Source organism: Rattus norvegicus, chromosome 14 (assembly GCF_021556685.1).
Source record: "Rattus norvegicus strain SHRSP/BbbUtx chromosome 14, alternate assembly SHRSP_T2T, whole genome shotgun sequence".
Taxonomy (NCBI): Eukaryota; Metazoa; Chordata; class Mammalia; order Rodentia; family Muridae; genus Rattus; species Rattus norvegicus.
The window spans coordinates 77,947,957-77,964,378 of NC_141547.1; the positions used below are offsets into that span (position 1 = coordinate 77,947,957).

At 47.4% G+C, this 16,422-nt stretch overlaps 2 protein-coding genes across 5 annotated transcripts in view; one reads left to right on the plus strand and one right to left on the minus strand.

The window, feature by feature from the left end:
- Evc (EvC ciliary complex subunit 1) overlaps positions 1-2,402 on the plus strand; it is a 43,713-nt gene extending 41,311 nt beyond the window's left edge. For both annotated transcript variants that reach the window (XM_087582552.1, XM_087582555.1), the window contains exon 21: positions 188-2,402. In XM_087582552.1, the coding sequence (XP_087438678.1) occupies positions 188-206 (19 nt within the window). In that variant the 3' untranslated portion in view covers positions 207-2,402. The remainder of the gene's footprint in view (positions 1-187) is intronic.
- Positions 2,403-12,442: 10,040 nt separating this feature from the next.
- Positions 12,443-16,422, minus strand: part of Crmp1 (collapsin response mediator protein 1) — a 45,877-nt gene continuing 41,897 nt past the window's right edge. For all 3 annotated transcript variants that reach the window (XR_015636498.1, NM_001365151.1, NM_012932.3), the window contains 2 exon segments: positions 15,488-15,653; positions 12,443-13,448 (listed from right to left, as the gene is read on the minus strand). Coding sequence is in view for 2 of the 3 variants with exons in the window: in NM_001365151.1 (NP_001352080.1) it covers positions 13,357-13,448; positions 15,488-15,653 (258 nt within the window). In the remaining variant the exon portion in view is untranslated.

Genomic DNA, 16,422 nt, shown 5'->3' on the forward strand with positions numbered 1-16,422 from the left:
CATCCCTTTCTCATCTGTACCTGTGATATTGTGTTAATGTTAGTATATAAAACAGCGTATCTTCAAAAGTCCCACAGGCCTTAAAATCCGCCTTAAAGGTTTAGTCTCCTTAAAATATCCAGTCATTCTCCTCTCTTCCTCCGCCATCTCTACATCTGATTCTGCTTCTCACCATGTCTTCTCACAGGACTTCCAGAATCAAGTGATTCCTAGCCAAGAAACAAAAGCAAAAGGATCCCACTCCTCAATGGATTCGAGGACACTGGAGGAGAAGGAAGCTGGATCCCCAAGGATCCACACAATGGCAAGACTGAGGGTTTATACTGTATTGGTCATCGATCAGTCCTTCTGAATGAAGTTCAACTTTTTTTTGAAGATTCATTTATTTTATTTAAATGAGTACACTGTAGCTGTCTTCAGACACACCAGAATAAGCCATTGGGTTCCATTACAGATGGCTGTGAGCTACCATGTGGTTACTGGGAATTGAACTCAAGACCTCTGGGAGAGCAGTCAGTGCTCTTAACCACTGAGCCATCTCTCCAGCCCAGAGTTCAACATTTTTAACCTGAAGACATGCTCATATCTAAGTTGGAAGTGTGGTTTGTCCAGTAATAAAATATAAAGCCTTTCAAAAATTAATAAAATATTCAGTTTTTTTTAAAAGTTTAAATCCTCTCTAAAATATCTGAAGCTTTTTTAGAATATCTAAAGTCTCGCACATGTCAGAACGGCTAAGATCAATACCATAAGTGACAGCTCATGATGGCAAGGTTAAGAAGCAAGGGAAACACCCTCCTCCACTGCTGGTGGGAGTACAAACTTGTACAACCACCGTGGAAATCAATGTGGCAGTTCCTGGGGAAACTGGGACTTGATCTATCCCAAGACCCAGCGCTGTTCTGTGTACCGGAAACCATCTGCAGAGATCTGCAGAGCTCTGGCCAGGTTGGAGCAGCTAAAGAGTTGTGCTCTTCAAAGGGGAGGTAGAGTTGATCTTCCATGGCCACTGCTACTCTGGAGCAGCAAGAGTCTACATGGTGGGTCAGCACGAAACTGCTGGATCTGTTCCGAGGCCCCTACATGGAGCTGTCAAGGGATTGGAGCTCGATTAGCCTGCAGGAGAGAATTCTCTTCCCCAAAAGTTTTACAGCTCTTATAGGACAGACATTCTCAAACTTTCTTTGACGAAATAATCCTCGAACTTTATTCCTTCTGGACAGGACCTTATACAATTTGGGGTGGGGTGGGATCTAAAAGCAGATGCTTTCTATTGAGTTTGGTTGAGATTTAACAATGCCTCATCTGCATGTGGAGGGGCTTCAGGCACTGCCCCTATGTGACTGCTTGTCACAGTCCTCTCTCCATGGAGTGCCGTAGTCACGTGTTCCAGGACAGAAAACTGGTCAGGTGTAGTTTTAATTATTTCAAACCTTATTTTTAATGATGGTTCTTAAATGCTTTAACCTCCCTTGTAGCCCATCACCCACCAGAGGTAGTGGAAAGGAAAGGTCATGGGGGAGGTGGACCTGTTTAGGAAGGTTCTTTGGAGCAAGTTTCATCTGTGTTGTCTGGAAATTGGCAGTTCAGTTCCCAGGTCAGCAAGCAGTGGCAGCTCGAGCCACTCGCAAACACTTCACAGATACACCAGCACTCCAGTTCAGTAGAATCAGGTTAGCAACAGTGGGGTCACAACCTAACAGATACTAGGCCTCAACCTCGGTTCAAATCAGTAGGAGGGATCAACAGGAATACCAGGAGAAGTTCTCAGCTGTGCCTCTCTCAAGGAAGCAAAGATCAGCAAAGACTCAAGACCCACAAGGGTTGACAACTAGCTCTATAAGCAAGCCTAGGTCTCTCTCGGTCATGCTGTAGAGTCCTATTTATACCCTCCAAACATCAGGCGTTTTCTGTCGAGCACCCAATGTCCCGCCAGCAAGAACGACGCGCGGCAACAGGATTCTTCTGCGAGCAAGCCTTTACTGTGTTACAGCTCTTCTTAGTGTTACAGCTCTTCTCAGTGTTACAGCTCTTCTCAGTGTTACAGCTCTTCTGAACAGGGACCCCGAGCAGCAAAATCGCTCGGCTTATATAGACAACAGTATGCTAATTATCTCTCAGGGATTGGTGGGGCTTGGATCACCCCACTACTTGTCCTCCAGGGATTGGTGGAGAATGAATCACCTCATTAGCATATTAACGGTCAACTAACACCTGGTGCATAAACTGCACATGTGCAGTACCGCTGTTCACCACTAGAGGGAGCCCTAGCAAGGGGACAAGCCTGCACATGCGCAGTAAGTCGTTTATATCCAGACAAGGCTGGATGTCGGCGCCATCTTTGTTTCGCCGCGCCGCTCTCTACATCTCCCTTTTTTGTTTAATAAAATGACTGGTCTAGATCTGGGTGTCACGTCAATCTTGTCATTGCTCCTGTCTTAGGTCATTCTCATCCAAACTCGTTAGGTCGTTCTCATCCAAACTCGGCCTTACCCATCATAGAGTTACCCTATCGCCACCGGGCCCCGTGTCTTAGGTTGGTCCAAGTTCGAGGAAAGTTGCCCGTCCCTGGATACAATGACTCCACATGACTGTGACAAAAATGATCTAGGGCGAACTCTTGATCTTTCAAAGAGGCCAGCCATATGTTGGGAGAAGTACCCTTTTTAATGGTGGTCATAGCCTGGTAAACAACCACTTTGTGTCTGGCATGTTCTCTTTTTTAAACAGCCAATAAGCCAGAGACCTACTCCGCATCCCAGGAGGACAATAGCTCCCCAGGACAAACATGCCCGCCCACTCCTTAACAAGGGAGAAAGCATTGGTAATCCATGAGATAAAGTCTTCAACTGTGATGGGGTCCAGCCTAGTGCTGTTGAGGACAGCAATCTGCATCAGCAATTGTCTTGATAGTTGCTCTGCTTTCATGGACCAGTTTCCTTTCAGATAATTCGAGATTTCTTTGTTCTGTTGAAAATTCTGAGAAAAGTTAGCTCGCAAAAGAATAATGCATAAACCTCGAAGGGAGGAAACACAAGACAGCTGTGTCATATGATACAGTGCTTCAATTGTTCTTGAACTAAATCTATCCTTTGATTGGCTAATAGAAGGCCAGATGCCAAATGGGTATTAAATTCTTGTATCTCTAGCGCCACTGCAGTTCTGATTGACAGTCTCAGCCGTCTGTATTTGATTGGTCATAGCGATTGCAGCTGTGGTAGCTGCGGCAGCAGACAGCACAATGGCTGAAATTATGGCTGCCATAATTCCAAAATCTCTTTTGGCTCTCAGCAAATTAAGAATAGGAAAGCTATCTGGGTTTGCCTCCACTGGGATTGGCACAAAGGAGGGAATCTTAACCATCACTGTGGTGTCATTGGTGCCATCCCAGCATTCAGCTAAATAGACTACATCAGAGCTATTACAATTTAAAGCACCACTGCTTACATTAGTGCTTATCAGAAAAAAGGTGATCTAGCACATACTGAAGTACTAGTGGCAGTATTATTTACCAAGAGGTTATTATATTGAATATTAATCAACCTGGTATCACCTTTTTCTGGTAGCTGAAACATTATACATCATGAAGTTCTCTCCCATCAACCTAGCAAAGGGGGTCAGGGATGTATATAACCCTTGCTCATTGGACAGCACCCATTGAAACCAAGGCCAGAGATTATGCTTGTCAGTCTTATTCTCAAAACAGTAGAATTGCTATGAACTGGCATGGGTACTGGCCAGGATCTGGCAATAGCCCACAGGGTGAGCGAATTAACCTGTATTACCATTCCCAGTAGTAATAGTAGGGTTCGTAGTCTCATCTTCAGGAAGAGCAGAAGGCAATTTTCGAGTCAAACGCTCAGGTACCCAAATTGGATTTTCTTGATTCTGCGGAAAAACACAAATCGCTCCCCTGGATCGTATTAGAATAGGATCCGGGCCTTTCCATTCTCCAGTGAGTACATCCTTCCACTTCACCTGATCCTTGGGTGGGATAGGCCACTGCCCATGGCGTTCTGCCGCCGAATAGTCATGGGCGTCTAAATTTAAGAAATTTAAAGTAAGAAGTGCAGTGGAGATGGCAACCTTGGGGGTTGGCGGCACCTCACCAATTCCCCCTTTTTGTTTATTTTAAATAAGCCTTTAATGTGCGATGGGCACGTTCAATGATTCCTTGGCCTTGAGGATTATAAGGAAGTCCTGTCAGGTGTGCAACACCCATCTGATTGCAGAAATGTTTAAACTTTTCTGAAGTATAAGCAGGGCTATTATCAGTCTTGAGCAGCCTAGGAAGACCCCAAGCACTCCAAGCCTCAAGACAGTGGGCAATGACATGAGAGGCCTTTTCCCCAGACAAGGGAGAAGCAACTATGACCCCGGAGCATGTATCGATGGAAACATGCACATACTTTAATTTTCCAAAGGTGGGGACATGGGTAACATCCATCTGCCAAACCTGCAGGGGTCGAAGGCCACGGGGATTAATGCCCACATGTGGGGTGGTAATAAACGCACTGCAATTACCGCAGCGAAGCACTATTTTTCTGGCCTCTGCTCTAGAAATAGGAAAACGTCTGCGTAAGGTCTCAGCACTAACATGAAATAAGGAATGGAACTGGGTGGCAGCTTCCACAGGAGTCAGCACAGCAAACGTAGTGGCTCTAGTAGCCAAATCGGCCAGGTTATTCCCATGAGACATTGGGCCAGGCAACCCTGAATGAGCCCTTATATGGGTGATGAAAAAAGGGGAATGCCGAGATAGTAACTCCTGCTGGATCTCCAGAAACATAGAAGCCACTGTACTAGTGGTTCTAATCATTCCCGCAACTTCTAAAGATTTAACTGAATTAACCACATAGGAGGAATCTGAAACAATATTTAATGGACTAGGGAACACTCGGAGCACTTCCAATACAATCTGACACTCAACTAATTGAGGGGAATTAGGGGTAAATTGCTTAGTTACCACTTTACCGTCATGCACATAAGTACCCAAACCAGTTTTCGATCCATCCGTATAAACAATATCCCCTGCCTGAAGGGGTTCCATGCTGGTAACCCGGGGAAACACAAGGGGATGACATTTTGCAAAGGTCAAAATGGGGTGCCTGGGGTAGTGATTATCAAACACCCCTGAAAAGATGCACACAAGTATTGCCCAGTCATCATTTGTAGCAGCCAGCACTTGGAGCTGTTCTGCAGTATAGGGTATAACAATTTTTATTGGATGTTTACCAAAATGAGTTACAGCTACTCTTAGTCCTCTCATAGCCAATCTTGCCACCGCTGAGGGGTACCACTCTATGGTTTTAGCCGGAGAGGCTTGTGGGTGAATCCAAAGTAAGGGGCCATTCTGCCATAACACCGCAGTGGGTAATTTAGCAGTTTGCAAAACACATAGCTCAAAAGGTTCATCAGGTTGTATCCTTACTAATTGAGCCTCAGAAAGAGTCTTCTCCACCTTTTGGAGGGCCTCTACAGCCTCCATAGACAGGGATCGTGGGGATGTTAATTGCGGATCCCCTTCCAATATATCAAACAAAGGTTTTAACTCAGCAGTAGATATTTTCAGGAATGGCCGTAGCCAATTAATATCTCCCAAAAGTTTTTGAAAATCATTTAAGGTTTGTAGGTGATCTCGCCTGATTTCAATTTTTTGTGGAGTAATAACTTCTGGATGTACAACGGCTCCTAAAAACTTGCCCATCAGCGATCTCTGAACCTTTTCAGTAGCTATAGTTAGCCCAAACTGTTGGAAATGTTTAATTAAGTCAGCATATGCTATCTCAAGCTCTTGAGGTTTGGATCCACAAAGGAGTATATCATCCATGTAATGAAGAATCGTTAGTGATGGATATTGCCCTCTGACAGGAGTCAGGGCCTGTTGTACATATAACTGACATATAGTGGGGCTGTTTGCCATCCCCTGGGGCAAGACTTTCCATTGATAGCGCTCATCAGGCTCCACATGATTTATTGCAGGCAGAGTAAAGGCAAACCTCTCTTTATCCTTAGGATGTAAAGGAATAGAGAAAAAGCAATCCTTAATATCTATTATAATAACCTCCCATTGCTTTGGCAAGGCAGAAAGAAGCGGAAGACCGCGTTGGACTGATCCATACAATTTCATTTGTGTATTAATTGCTCTAAGATCATGCAATAGTCTCCATTTTCCTGACTTCTTTTTTATAACAAATATTGGAGTATTCCAGGGTGAGCTTGAAGGTTCCAAATGTCCTAATTGCAACTGTTCCTTTACTAATTGGTGAGCGGCCTCCAGCTTTTCAGAGGAGAGAGGCCATTGAGGAACCCATACAGCTTCCTCTGTTATCCACGGTATGGGCATAGCCCCCTCAATGGCCCCTAAGAAAAACCCAGATCGTGACGATCGGGTTTTGCAGTGGGTTGAATTGGCTCTGTAGTTCCTTGGTGCTGCTTACCAATGCCTTTTCCTGGGACATACCCCATATCCCTTACCATTCTCTGTGCTGGTAGGGAATTCTCATTCATAAGTTTAAGCCCCAACTCAGCCAAAATATCTCTTCCCCATAAGTTGACAGGTAAAGGAAGAACATATGGGACGAAACTACCCTCCTGTCCTTCTGGGGCTTTCCACTTTAAGGGCCTAGAGCTAATAGTTGGACTAGCTTCATAACCTAAACCTTGTAATGAATGGGAAGATTGAGTAATGGGCCATTTTGTAGGCCACCATTTAGTGGAGATAATGCTTTTGTCTGCCCCTGTATCTAGAATTCCCTCAAATGTCTTTCCTTCAATGGTTAGGATCAGAGTAGGTCGAGCATGTAAATCGACCATAAGATATGCTGAATCAGTGCCCGTAGAGCCGAAACCCTTCTTTCCTCTTTTTGTACTTCCCAATTTAAACTGGGCATGATAACTGGGTAAAACAAGCAATTGTGCAATCCGGTCACCTGGGGAAATGGAGAAGAGACCTCGTGGGGAGGAGCACATGATCTTCAACTGGCCCTCATAATCTTGATCAATAACCCCAGGATGTACCACCAATCCTTTAAGAGTAGTAGAGGAGCGTCCTAAAAGCAGCCCAACTGTATTGGGTGGTAAAGGGCCATGAAAGTCAGAGGGGATAGGCTGCACCCCCATTTGAGGGGTTAGGACGATTCTGGAGGTGGCACGGAGGTCTAATCCTGCGGAACCCGGAGTGGCTCTCCTGGGGAAGTTTGATGAGCCCAGGTTACTGGGGAGCTGGTTGCCCCATATATTTGAGGGCCCTGAGGACGGGGGCCCCGTTGGACGTTTTTTGACATATCCAAGGGTTTCCCTGTTATGTCCTTTACTGACCTGCACTCATTGGCCCAATGTTTCCCTTTCTTACACTTTGGACACAGTCCTGGGGCTTTCTTTGGATTAAAGCCAGGATTCTGATTCCTGCACTCCCTTTTCATATGACCGGGCTTTCCACATTGGAAACACGTGATGCCTCTGCTAGAGAGGCCAGGCCGCCTTTGTCCTTGTAATATAGCCGCGGCTAGACCAGTATTGGTAAGTGGTCCTCCTATTTCCCTACAGGCTTTCAGCCAAGCCTGCAGCCCCTTAGATTTCCAGGGGAGGATTGCATTGCGGCATTCTTTGGTACATTGTTCAAAAACTAACTGTTCTATTAAGGGCATGGCCTGGTCTTGGTCTCCAAAAATCCTACCAGAAGCCTCCATCATGCAGGCCACAAAATCTGAGAAAGGCTCACTTGGTCCTTGGATGACCTTGGTCAGGTTCCCGGACACCTCTCCTCTGTTAGTTAGAGCTTTCCATGCCTTGACAGCACTAATAGCAATCTGGGCATATACCTCCAAGGGGAAGGCAGTTTGATTATTGGCCCATTGCCCTTGTCCAGTTAACATGTCAAATGTCCAGGCAGGTTGTCCTGCTGCTGCATTTGCGCGTGCTTGTGCTTGGCAAGCATCGTGCCACAATGCCTTCCACTCAATATACTGTCCCATGCTAAGGAGACAGGCCTTTGTCACAGATTGCCAGTCTGCTGGAGTCATGGCAATGCTTGCTAGTCTTTCTACCTGTGACATGGTAAAATTAGCAGTAACCCCATAGGCACGAACAGACTCTGCCAGTTCCTTAACTTGCTTGTGCTCTAGGAGCTGATGAGAACGAACGCCATCGTCCTCAAACACAGGAAACATTTGCCTAAGTGCTCGCTGTGTTTCAGGTGGACAGAAAGAGTACTCACACTTCCCCTCTATAGAAGGCGGGGGAGTGGAGGCCACCGAGGCATTAATAACTTTCGGTTTCTTCACAGTGGCTCTCCACCTAGGCCCATATCTTTCTTCCTCATATCTGGCTGCCTCTTCCTCTAATTCCTCCTCCTCCGACTCTGACAACTCTTGCTCAGAGTCACTACCAGTCAGTTCTAAGGCTTCTGATTCTTTTAATGGATACAAAGTATCCTCTCCGGATGACTTGTACTTCATCCTCCGGGGTATACCTATTTTTTCCTCCAGCGGCATTTCTTCCGCCTTTTGTATCTCTTTCACTTTTGTTTTAGTAACCTTTTTCTTTTTGCGCGCTCCTAATTTCTCACTCTGCTCCGTTTCTGACATGCTCTCTTGAATGTTCTGTCCTGCCTTGACTATGTCCTCACATTTTAACACAACTAGTAAGAAGACAACAGTCACTATAAAAACGAGCAACAATCCCTCCATGGCAAGACTAAATCCAAAAAGGGGCATGCCTCTCGGAGCTTGCCTTTTAATTTACCTTCTCGCAGTTCTGAATCCTCTTCAGCACACTGAAGGGTCCCCTCGGCACCAGCGATGTTGGTTCCCGGGTCTCGGCACCACTTGTCGGGCGCCCAATGTCCCGCCAGCAAGAACGACGCGTGGCAACAGGATTCTTCTGCGAGCAAGCCTTTACTGTGTTACAGCTCTTCTTAGTGTTACAGCTCTTCTCAGTGTTACAGCTCTTCTCAGTGTTACAGCTCTTCTCAGTGTTACAGCTCTTCTGAACAGGGACCCCGAGCAGCAAAATCGTTCGGCTTATATAGACAACAGTATGCTAATTATCTCTCAGGGATTAGTGGGGCTTGGATCACCCCACTACTTGTCCTCCAGGGATTGGTGGAGAATGAATCACCTCATTAGCATATTAACGGTCAACTAACACCTGGTGCATAAACCGCACATGTGCAGTACCGCTGTTCACCACTAGAGGGAGCCCTAGCAAGGGGACAAGCCTGCACATGCGCAGTAAGTCGTTTATATCCAGACAAGGCTGGATGTCGGCGCCATCTTTGTTTCGCTGCACCGCTCTCTACAGTTTTCCACATGTCTTGCCTCAGCATTGGTCTTACCTCAGCATGCAAAGCCAATCAGCCTGAGTCTGTGGAAGCGGAAAGAAACTGCAGTCCACCACCAGAAGGTGTTTTGGTGCTTTTTTTTCTCTATGAAGTCCTACAAATACAGCTCAACTACACAGTGTAAGGCGGACCAATACATGCATATTAGCGAAGAATCCTTCACCACATGTCCTTTCTTGTGCTGGCTTTAGTAGAACATCCTCGCTCCTGTGTCTGCTTCAGCGAAATGTTCCTTCATGAGTCTGCCTTAGCCTTTTACATCTGTGTCCACTTTAATGAAATGATCCTTCATGTGTTTGCCCCAGTCATCCAACTGACTTTCCAAAGAGCCCTTATGTTTCCACTTCGGTCAGGAGTAAATGAAACCTACCATCCTCAGTCTGAGAGTACTAGGGTTTCTGAACCCACTAGACCTTACCAAGTTTCCTGGAAGAGTCCACTGTTATGCCACGCTTGGGCATATACCCAAAGGACGTTCCATCCCACCACAAGGACACTTATTCACCCACATCTGTAGTGACTTTATTCACAATAGCCAGAAACTGGAAACAGCCAAGATGTCCCTCAACCAAAGAGTAGATAAAGAAAATGTGGTTTGTTCATACAAGGTAGTGTTATTCAGCTGTTAAAAACAATGACCTCATGAAATTTTCAGGAAAATAGATGGAATTAGAAAAAAAAATTGTCCTGGCTAAGATAACCCAAACCCAGAAAGTGAAGCACAGTATGTACTCACATATAAGTGGATATTAACTGTTAAGTAAATTACAGTCATGCTACAATCCACAGACCCAGAGAGGCTAAGCAGCAAGGAGGCCTCTAAGGGAAATGCATGGATCTCCCCAGGAAGGTAAACAGAATAGATTTTGTGGGTGGACTGGGGGCCTGTGGGAATAGGAACAGGAAGGGCCGCGTATGGGGGTGGGGTGGAATGGAGAGAGACTACTGGAATTAGAGGGCTTTGGGAGGCATTGTGAAACCCTAGTGCGGTAGACAGTCCCAGGACTCTACAAGAGTGGCCATAGCAAGGACTCCAAATAATGGAGCATACAGAATATGAAACAGTCATTCTCTGTAACCAGGCAACTAGCCCAGTCACAGACCTTCTACCTGCAATCTTTCCCAACTTCTAGATAGAAGCTCAGAACTTGTGGGTGTAGATAGCCAATGCCTAGTCTCTTCTGTAACCCACACCGTGAAAGGGAGCCCCTGCCTGACACTGCCTGGGTGACCGGAAACCAAAGGCTGGATTGCCCAGAGACTTAGGATAGAAAAAAATTAATAAAATGATCCCTAATGATATTCTGCTATACTCAAAATCAGTGCCTGGCCCAATCATCACCAAAGACAGAACAGATGCAGAGACCCACAGCTAAACATTAGGTGGAGAAGGAACCCAAATTGAAGATCTCCAGAGAGCACCTCCCCTCAGAGCTCAGGGAACCCCATAGAAGAGAACTGTGGAATCCAGAGAGGTCAAGGACACCAGGCGAACATGACCTACAGAAAGAATCAACTAAGTGGGATTCATAGGGGCTCACAGAGACTGCAGTGGTAACCATGGCAAAAATCTACACTAGGTCCTCTGCAAATATGTTATGGCTGTTAGCTTGGTGTTTTTGAGGGTCTCCTAACAATGGGGAATGGGGTGTCTCTGACTCTTTTGCCTATTCTTGGGACCCTTTTCCTCCTACTGTTCAACAATGTCAAAATTTCGGTGCCTGGTGTCTGGGACCCACTCACAGTCCTGTGGATTCAAAAGACCTGGTCGGCTCCCCTTCTCTGCCAATTCCAACCACAGCACACGTAGCTTGTCTCCAAGACTCAGGCTGACTCCACTCCACACCCTGCTGTCCTTGGTGGTTGTCCTGTGGCACTGGCATTCCTGAAACGCTTCGATCTCCTCTGTATCTGGATTGCACCCTCATCAGTAGCCCTTCTTGAGCTCTCTTCAGAGATTATAGCCTTGCCACATGTTCCCAAGTCTCAACTTCTCTCCATGACCCCTTCATGCCTTTAAAACCAAGATCTCAACAGGTATGGTGGTACACACCTTTAATCCCAGAATTTAGAAGAGGCAGGTGGGTCTCTGAGTTCAAGGTCAGTCTGGTCTGCAGAGCAAGTTTCAAGACAGCCAGGGTTAAAAAAAGAAACCCTATCTCAAAAAGAGTTAATCAATATAAAGCCAGAACCTCTCCTGACTTCTAGACACCATGCAGGGGAAGATATCTCAGGAGTCATAGAGAGTAAGGAGAGGGATGCCTGGCCTGTGAGAAGCCTTTGTCCAGGACCCGCCCACATGACTTCACTCCCAGATCACAATAGGAGACTCCAGCTTCTCAGGAAGCAGGGGGTTGCAGCAGGGAGGGTTTGCTGATTTCTAAGAAGCTTGTACACAACCCCAAACACAGAAGGATTGTGGGAACAAAGCCAGCTTCCTAGTGTGGGGCCTGTGACCCCTGCAGTCTGGCCTCTATGCAGCCAGGCACTGCTGGGCCCCAAGCTGCCCAATAGACCTTGAGCCTTGCCTAACAGGGTTTTTTAAAGACCCCTTATCACATCACATCCCAAGTAGGCCCTGGGCACTTACAGAACCTTGTAACGCTTTTCTCTCATAGGAACAGCTACTGTAAGTAAAGATCTTTCCTCCTGAAGCCAAGTTGGTCTGGCCTCATGTCTTTTCCTATTAGAGTCTCTGTATAACTGTAAGAAAAATTACCACTCAGGGGTGCCCTTCACTCGGGGGTCCTTTAACCCCAGGCTTACTTGGTTGGGGAACGATGTGGCTCCTTGCGGAAATGTACAACATTCTCACAGCCCCTCTGCTCTAGAGAACAACATAGAGAGTCACTGAGGACTTTTATCCTTAGTGACCCAGTTCCTAAGCAGACCCAGCTGTAAGCTGTATGTGTCAATCAGGGCATAGCCCGGAATCCCACCAATTAATCCATGGTCTTGACCCATTTCCCCAAGACATGTATTAACTCTTCCCTCCCATTTCTCATGTCCCTGCCCCTGTGTCCCCAGTATTTGGTCATCACAGAGTCAGGACAACAACCAGGCATTTGATGAACCCAAATGAAAACACCTACTCAGATCAACGGGCAATTTAATTTCTTTATTTTTTTTCACAAGCTTTGAATTCAGAAATAAGAGCCACCAACAAGTCAATTATTAAGTAAAAATGGAAGTGAATACAAAGGAAAACTGTACAAAACTTTAAAAATCTGACTGCCTTGCTGACCTCCTCAGAGGGACAGAGACTCAGGCAGCCTGGGCAAAGCCATTACCGCACCATCCTCAAGGCCTGAGTGGGGTGTCAGGACACCCCTTTCTGGGTGTAAGCCTGGCTGGGCCCAAGTCCAAGGCTGGCTGGAAGGACACACAGACCAGAGAGACACTATGGCCAGTTACAGGTGCCACAGGGACCGGGTTGTTGACACAGGACGTGGGTGGTGACCTTTCCTGTCATTCTGCATTTTCACAGGTCTCAGTCAGGGTAGGGATGGGGACCACATCTTTCTAGTGAAGACTCATGGGGCGCCTTCATTTTTAAGTTTGGACATCTCCCCTGGGAGCTAAGGTCTTGGCATCGTGTCTATGTCGTCCTCGACGATGTTCATCAGCCGCGCTCAGACTTGCGTACGTAACTTACTAACATGCATCCTATCCTAGAACAGCTACAGGGTGGAAAGGAACCATCACTCAGAGGGTCGTGGAGGAGTGGAGGGAACAGTATAGGACGATGCTAAACCTGGGGGGTCACTAGGAAGGGAAAATGGAGACACCATGCTCTGAGGTGGAGTCGGTGTTAACACACACTGTGGGCAAGGAACTTCCAGGCAAACACACCACACTAGTACCACTTCTTCCTAAACAGAGAAGGAAAGAGCATCACTCAATCTCCCCTCCATCAGTACCAACTAAAACTGTGGGCTTCAAAAACACGGACAGGAAAAGGAATGGACGTTTTCCCATAATCCTTCACTCTTGCATATCTGGCTCATCTGAGGTCAACCGAGGCTGGTGATGTTGGAGCGGCCACCAGGGGGCGCCACGATGCGGTGCCCTGTACGCCTTGGATTGTTGTCATCTATCTGGGCACCTGAAACAGACAGAAGGCCAACAGTGTGTGGGATAAGACCTGTTTACATCACCTTGGCATGCTGATGCTGAGAAAGCCCGCTCCATCATTCCAATCCACCTTCAACACCCTGTCCAGGTTCACTCTGGGAAGAATTCCTGACCTATAGACTGCCTGATCTCTCCTGGCTACCTGCCAGTCCTGAGCTCCCTCTCCTATATCTCTGGCCCCAGCATAGTTTGGCCTTGGGAGGGGAAAGCATTTAGTGAGTTCCTACTGTGTACAGGCAGACATGGTGCACTGGTGTGTGCTGAGAACACACAAATTGATGGTAGATATGATTTTTACCCACAATTCAAAAATAAGGGTGCTGAGGCTGAATACCCTAAGAACACAGATAATAGGTTGAGAAGGCAGGGTCCACGCCCACACTGGCTTTCCCCTGAAGCCCACCCTCCTTCGCACAATGCCCCTTGCTCCAGGGGCATTTCATAGATCTGAACGTGCAAACTACACGAGTCCGTGCCTGTATGTGGACTGACTGACTTCCCCTTTGACCCTGACTTTACAGGGCCTGTCTAGGTGAGCCACCAAGAGCCTGGCACAGAGTACAGCGCTGGCTCTCCCAGCTGTCTCCTTGTCAGCCATCTGTCTGTCTGTCTGTCTTGCTTGCCAGGTAACTGACTATACCATGAAGATTATACCTGCTAGACCAACACACTGCACCTATATACTATAGCAGTGTCCTGCCTTGGAAATGGACAAGGGTGAACTTTACAGCAATGCAGGAGAATCAGCTATGTGGCTGGCAGCGAGAGTGACACTTGGTAAATGTCCACGAAGCCCTGAGGGCAGCACTGTGAGCTTCAGAGGGGATGGAGGGCCCAGGTGGAGGTCAGGCCGAGCCCCAACACGGAAGCTTGTTATTACACAGTTATCTTTGATCTAAAGATTATTTTATCCATGTCTAAGGATAGATCTTTGGTATTTAGTTGTCTGACCAACCTAGAGAGTCAGTTTGCAAATTCCTCCCTGCAAGGAAGGCAGCCCTCTGTGCATACCAGACAAGTTCTAGGGTTGTGCCTGTAGTCTTTTTGTGCAATAGCATTGGCTACCTTTAATAGTCATCTGCACTCAGGTAACTATTCCAAAAAGGACCATGAAAAGTGAGGTGTCCTGGGGTCTCCGGACCCAGTACCCACTGTACTCTCCATGCAGAGTACTTCTCATCCAACACTTTAAACTAAAACTACATCCTCTCTCAGCTCCTGCCACCCTCTCTGTTGCTAGCCCATACTTTTTCTGGTATGACCCATTGACCTACTTTAGCCCACTGCCTGATTTTACATAGCTCATGAGTTCATGTTCATGTTTTAAGTGGTTCATGCTTCTAAAGGCGATTGACTACAGCCACCTAGACTTTAACCTGTGGAACTCAGCAAGCTCTTCAGCTCATCGGAGGCTGTCCGGCTGTGCACCATTCATCATCAAATCCCTAGGACCCTACACTGGCTCTAACCTGGAATTTCAATGGCAGTACAGTGCTCCCAGTGCATGTGTGTGCCCTCGTGTGGCCATCTGGAGGAATTGCAGATACATGTCTTCAAGCTGGGTCTTAAGTTTGTTGAACCCTAAATCCTAGAACTCTGACACTGAATTTTGTGAAACTTCAAACAATACCTGGAACACATCACCATCATTTGGAGATGACATAAAGTCCATATCATGCTTCCTAAGCCAGGGGGTGGGTGTGGTTGAGGGCCAGGCACAGAACATGTACCCAGGAAATGAGAAAGCTCCTGTCTAATACCTGCCTTTGGGCTCCGTACTTAGTCTCTTGGTATGAGAATGGTAATGTCCTCTCTCCCACCCCCAGAATGCTTAAGGCCAGGGCTGACCGGTGCCAAGGTCAAGAATCAACATGCTGTGCTGTACCCTAGAAATGCCTGCCTATATGTGCCTCAGCACAGCAGAGGAGTGTACCCGTGCCTTCTAGCCTTCTCCACCTGTGCCCAAAGACATGAGCCCTGTCCACAGGAGCCTGGCTTCCATGAGACTACCTGACAAGCTGAAGTTGGACTGGTGGAGGTTCCTGATGGGCGGGGGCTGGTGTTTAGAAGGCGAGGACTTGGCAGAAGGAGCAGGAGCTGCATGCTTGGGGGTAGCTGGCACCTCGTACACGGGGCCATCATACATGCCCCTTGAGACACTATGCAACCCGAAAACCTAAACAGAAAGAGGGGAGAGTCAGGTTATCACTGCATCTGTGCGTCTGCCCTGCCAACAAAGGGGCCTGAGGCCATCTAGCTGCACCACACATATGCTCACATAAGCCACACTTGTGCACACATAGATATGTGCCCATATAGCACAGCGCAATATGGATATACATTCACACACACACACACACACACACACACGTCAGTCTCATCTTTACAGAGTACATAGGGAGATGAGGAACTGAGGGCAGGTTAAAGGAGGGAGAGAGGGTAAGACAGGGAAGGCAGAGGAATCAAGGTGCTAGAGGACCTCCACAATGGTGGCCACAAGAGGGCAGGCTGCCACCATCCTGAAGCAGAGGGACTGTCACCCATGCCACTGAAAGAAGCCCAACAGCCTGGGGCTGAGACGGGGACCTCTGGAGCCGGTTGGAGATCCTGTACAGCCCAGAGAGCCTCAAAAATGCCAAAGGAGATGACACTGGCTCCAGGCCTCAGAGAACAGCACGCATCAGGGCCTTAAAGGGACCAGTGGTGGCAAGTGTCCTGACCCCGGTTCCAGGCCCCTCCTCCTCCTAAGCTGGCAGGCTCAGCTTTATCCCAAGGCTCTGCTCCCTGACTACCAAGGCCTCCAGTGACGTGTGCCCCTGTCACCCTGCTTCTTTTTCATGCCTCCCTTCAGTCACCACCCTTCCCTCTGCTCGGGGTGACCAAAAGTAGGCTCTGTGCCCCACTCCCAGCCCGGCTCTGTCCACCGCCCAGGCGTAAGGGCAGGG